General features: G+C 57.0%; 1 protein-coding gene across 1 annotated transcript; it reads left to right on the forward strand.

Moving 5' to 3' along the window:
- Nucleotides 1–1,831: 1,831 nt before the first annotated feature.
- Nucleotides 1,832–5,276, forward strand: LOC129075548 (uncharacterized protein CXorf49 homolog). Its single transcript, XM_054579608.1, has 5 exons — nt 1,832–3,034; nt 3,626–3,761; nt 4,310–4,401; nt 4,657–4,702; nt 5,236–5,276. The coding sequence occupies exons 1-5, from the start codon at nt 1,832–1,834 to the stop codon at nt 5,274–5,276; spliced, it is 1,518 nt and encodes a 505-aa protein (XP_054435583.1).
- Nucleotides 5,277–5,552: the final 276 nt, after the last annotated feature.

Raw genomic sequence — 5,552 nt, forward strand, 5'->3', positions numbered from 1 at the left:
ATGTAAAAATCAATTTATATAACACAAGATAATAAAAGAAGAAAGGGCTTAAAGCACGTGGTCATCTCAACAGGTGCAGAAAGGGTATTTGACAAAATCAAACAACATTTCATAATGAACACACTGAACAAACTGCCCTGGCTGGTGCGGCTCAGTTGGTTGGAGCATCATTCCATATACCAAGAAAGGCCGAGAAAGGAAAATCATGGGTCAACCACACACGTATGACATAGGAGCAAGAATCAAAAAAAGGATATTAGCAGACAGGATCCTACAGGGGATAGGAAAGAAAGTACATAATATACAATGACTAAACTGGATTCAACTAAGGATACAAACTTGATCAAACTTCAGAAAATAATTAACAAAATATTCCACATTAACATATTACAGGAGAGAATTATGATCCTCGTGTTCAGAAAAAAATAATTAGTAAGTATAAATATCCATTTGTGTTGTACTTTCCACAATTTCATTTAAAAGTTGGAATTATTCAGATATAATTTACACACAAGGTCTTCTGAGTCCTTATAAATGCATATTGCTACGGAGCCACCACCAAAACCAAAATATAGAACATTTTCTTCACCCCCCTCCAATTCCTCCCTTCTCTCAACCCCCAGCCCCTGACAACCACCAGTCTGTGCTCTGTCCCTGCAGGCAGGCTTTCTCAAGAAGGCCGTATGATGGAATCACGCAGTATGTGGAGTTTTGCATCTGGCTTCCTTCACGGAAAGGGACAGGCATGGGACTTCTGGAGGGGCAATGTACCTTTTCTTCCCCTGGGTAGTGTTACATGGCTCGATCGCTTCATAATAATTTGTCAAATTGTAGGATTGCTCATAACCTCTCCCACCCTTGAAATGGTCAGGCTCTTCAATTGCTGCAAAGGTGGTGTCTGAAAATTGATTTGTAGTTTCCGTTTGTATCGTCAGGATCAGTGACGGTGAGCATCTTTTGGGCTGTGCATGGGCCATCGGGATTCCCTCTGCTTTGAATTGACTCAGAGCGGGGGCGTGCTGAAAGAGCAGGGCAAACCCCAGCCCTTCCGCCAAACCGGCCTGCCAATAAAGTTCCCTGAGCACTAAGCCACGGGCCGATGAGGTCACACATCATACCAGTAACTGAGTTGTGACAGACAACCTACAGCCCGTCCATATGAGAACTTTTGTTCTTTGGTCCTTTATGAAAAATGTAGGCCGACCCCCATCATTGACCGCGGGCTTCCGGTGCCCCTTTTCCCATTGGGTGGTAAGTCTTGTTGTGGAATAATGGCTGGCAGACCCTTTGGGCGCCAAGTGCTTCTCCTCCTTCCTTGACGTTCCGCCCTCACAACCCCTCGCCCAACACCAGACAAGGTGCCCTCACCTCCCCGCTTTGTGCATGGGAAACAGAGTCTCAGTGTTGAGACTCTAGCTGGAAAGAAGGTGCCGGGCCAGAGGAGGCGGGACCGGAAGTGATGGGAGGAGCACCCCAGGACTACCGAACTCCTCCGCCAGGCCGGCTTCCACCTTCCGCCGTAGGGTGAGGCTTCGGGCCCAACCAGAGACCCTCCACACTATTGGCTAGGCTTCGAGGGATGAGCTTACAAGGGGCATGCTGATTGGCGGTGGGCGGCGGACCAATGAGAAGGCCTCCGCCGGGCGTCGAAAGCGCTTGGAAGTCGTGCATTGTCGGAGGCCAACTCGTGCGTTGCCCGTGGTGACTGACAGAAAGCTTCTTCAGAAAGTTCGGTGCTCCTGCCGCGCGCGCGCCAGCACACTCTCCCTCCGACGTCGCCTTACCCAGGGTAATTGTCTCGGCAGAACCTGGACTTTCAGGCTTTGGCACCATGAGCTCCCCCGATGAGGCCGAGGGATCTGTTTCGAGCGCGGGGTTCGCCCCAGAGTGCGCGGAGAGGGTCGGCACACTGGGCTTTGCTTTGGGGACCGCACAGAGCAGCGAGGGCGAGTTCCCAGCCCCCGAGCGCTTGGAAACCAACCAGGGTGTGATGGAAGCGGGAGGGCGGGTGCCTCGGGGCTGCGAAGGCCTACCTAGCTCCCCGGCCAACTTTGAGGGAGCCACTCCGACCTACTTTGGCAGTAGGGGCGCAGTGGCCATCCCGCAGGCGCTGACCGACCGAGATGGCCTGGGTGTCCACAGAAACCCCTCCCCAGAGAGCTGTGACAGAGAAGTGTCCACCGTTTGGCTGGACGCAGAGCCAGGTCCCAGTGGTAGAAGCGTGAGGGCCCACGGCTGGGTGGGGTCGAAGCTGGCTTCCAGCGCCCCGTTCCACCGCAGAGGGTCTAAGGGAGGCCAAGCCTGGGGAAGCCTGAGGAAAGGTGCTAGGTATAGGCCAAAAGTTCCTGTGGGTCGCCAGCAGCCCTCCGGGGAAGGCCTGGTCAGCTCGCCGTGGTCCGACTCTGAGTCATCGGATGAGTTCAGTGAGATACAGCTAATCAGGGTGAGCATTTGTCCGAAAGGAGGAGGCCAGGCCAAACCCAGCAGCCCCAAGGACGCACCCAGGCACTCGAGAGCCCAGGCCAGGGAGAAATTACTTCCCGCGCCAGGCCCTTGCCTGTCCTTCACTCCCCGACGACTCACTTCTGGTGCGGAAAAGCAGGCTGTTGGAGATGCGGAAAGGTCCTCGAAGAAACCACAAAGTGTGACCTGGGGGAAGGCTGGGGGCAGGCCCAGCTGCCTGCCCTTAGTTGCTGCTGCAGGCAGCCTAGCCAAGGCCACTCCTAGAAGGAAAGAGGCCCAGGAGATGACATCTCAAGGAGGGGCCTCCGAAGTTGCCCCGGGGAGTTTATTTCCTCCCTGGGGGCAGAGAGGCTCAGCAGCTCCCTTGGATCCAGCCACCTTCCCCCCGATCTCTGGTGTTCCGCTTCTTGGGAGGGCCAAGAGGCGGACCTCGGTCCCTTTTGGAACCAGAGAGACCAAGCTCACTGGTGCTGGGCAGAAGTCTGTGGCCGGGAGGAGGAGGGTGTCCAAGCCGGTGGCGGGAGAAGGAGAAGATAAGGAACCAAACAGAGACCCGTTCCCAGAGAGCCAGGTGAGTATGAGGCCATGCTTCTCCCTGCTTCTCACCCTTCTCCTTCCCACCCCTGCACATCTTTACTTATGCTCCCGCTGTCTGTCACTTGGGGGTTGTTGTTGGGTGGCCTCGGTCATTAGAATGCCAGATCAGAGCGGTTTTAGCAGGGCAAACCCTAAGACAGCACTCCGTGTGTGCTGGGCAACAGACTCCACAAGTGGCAAGTTCCCCGGCCACCTCGACCAGAAAGGGACTGGGATGGAAGGGGAGGCAGGGACAGCTGATTTGGATCAGGGACCCCTCCAAAGCTTGGGATGCAAAAGTTTGGTGTGCAGACCCAACAGCTGCCTGAGTCCTACTTCGAAGGTGCTCCCCAGCCCTCCTTGCAGGGTGCCCGGACGTTCTCTGCACGCCACTGTTCTCTCTAGCTGAGCTCTGCCTCCTGGTCCAGGACTGACTGAGGGAAGAAGCGCTGACAACATGAGACTCGGAAAGGCCTTCCCTATTCCCTGCCCCACCCCAGCCCCTACACACATAGGCGCACACAAGACCACACTCGCCCACTTGCACACATCCCGAGTTCAAATCTATGGGAACTTTTTGTTTTAGTCTCCGACGCAGGGGCAGAGACCATCGTTTCCTGACACTGGCGCCGAGAACAGCAGCAACACCCAGGATCCGGCACAATCTGAACCCCTGGCCCTGAGCCAGGGAGAAGTCCTGCCCAGTGGGCCCGCACCATCCAGTGAGTGCCGTGGGTTTTCTAGGAGTGGAGGGGGGAAAGAACGAGGGGGTGACGGCCGGCTCTGGCTCTGGGTCTGCAGGGACCTCAGCCTTCTCCCTGCCTCCCTGCCTAGCCAGAGAGCTTCTCCCACAGGAAACAGGTGTCCACAGGGCCGGACGCAAGTCACCTCCTCTTCTGCATGGGGTTTTCATGCAGGGGTCCTTCGTGGCAGTGCCCCAAGCTGCAACTCCAGACGCAGAGTTCCAGCAGAACAGGGCCTTTTCTGATACGTCCCACTGGGCCAGAGAGCTCGTCCCAGGGGCTGTTTGCATTGCAGCTCAGCAAGCGTCCAACCCAGAGCCACACACAGCCTTGGGGACCACAGTCCTGGATGGGCTGCCCCTGGGGAACTGTGCAGGGGGACCCAGAAAGAAGGGTGGAGGTGCTGGGCAAAGCAGGGGCAGCTTGTTGCCAGCAGAGGGTGGTGCTGCCTCACCTTCGATCCGACTAAGGCCTTTCTTCCTCCCTGGGAGCTCTGGAAGGGGCATTTTGTGTTCTTTCCCTCTCAGGTGACCAGGCACCTCCCGAAGACCCGGCAAGACCAGAAGGGCTTCAGCAACCACAGCAACAGCAACCACCTGGAGCAGGGGGTTGTCCTCGGGTAATGCTTCCTCTGGCTCCAAGAAATGCAGGCTCAGACTAGACGATGGGACCCGTTTCAGCATCAATCTGACCCATCCCCACCCCCAATACCTCACCACCACCATCCCACATCTCATGGAGGGTATGTGCCTACCTTTTCCGCTGAGGAGAGCCCGAGCCAGTCTAGCCCCCGGGGCGGGGAGTGGGGACGTCCAGGAGTGAGGAGGCCAGAGTATACTAATCATTTCTCCTTCTCCGGTGTCTGCTGGCCTAGTGCCCCGAGCTTCAGAGAGAAATACGCGACCTGAGACAACAACTTGGTATGAATAACCTGAGGCCTGGGCTGGGTCGGGGCCGGGGTGCGGGCTGCAGGGGCCAGGGCCCAACCTTGCTGTGGGGAGGCGAACCCGGCAGGCCCGGCCCTGGAGCCCGCTGTGTGTGCATGCACAGCCAGGTCTGTGCACAAAGAGGGAAGCGTGGTTCGCAATGCGAGCACACTGTGCCAGCGAGAACCAGACCCAGCGCTCTCCTCCTTTAGGACGTTTGGAGATGCCTCTCTGATTTCCCCTCAACACTGCCTGTGTGGCTTCTGCGGGTCTTGTTTGTGTGACAAGTTCTGAATGGTTCTGGTATGCCCCAAAGCTTGCGTGCTCCTGGCAGGTTGTGTCCTGCTTGGAAAACTTTTCCGCATGGAGTTCAGGTGGTGGGTGAGGGAGTCAGGCCCAGGGCTCCTTGGCAAGGGCTCTCCAGGGGGCTGCCGGTTTCCTGGCCCGGCGGTGCCCCAAAGGGACAGGGGGGTGGGCTTCTCTGCCCCTCTCTCTGGAGCGCCTGCTTATGCCTCTCTGTGTTTCAGCGGCCGTGCGGTCCCTGGCTGACACGTTCCGGAGACTTTAACGTAAGTGTTACACACACCATACCCCTCCGCACGGTGGTGGCTGTTCAGGCGTGCTGTGGGCGGGCCCCGTTCGCTCGCTCCTCCCTGACTGGGCTGTGTTTGACAGGTCGAACCCAGCGCCTTCGTGCAAGAGGAGCAGCTGGTATCCTTGGAGCCCAGGAGCTGTGGCCGAGCTCGTGCCCTCCTGTCCCACCTCCGCCAGGGCTTCCTCGCTCCCTTCCTCTGCTTCCTCCCCACGCCATTTGGCAGCATTTTGAAATTAAAGTCTCTCTCAA

This window comes from Pteronotus mesoamericanus, unplaced genomic scaffold (assembly GCF_021234165.1).
Source record: "Pteronotus mesoamericanus isolate MK-2021 breed Mesoamerican mustached bat unplaced genomic scaffold, CSHL_Meso_final contig_55, whole genome shotgun sequence".
NCBI lineage: Eukaryota > Metazoa > Chordata > Mammalia > Chiroptera > Mormoopidae > Pteronotus > Pteronotus mesoamericanus.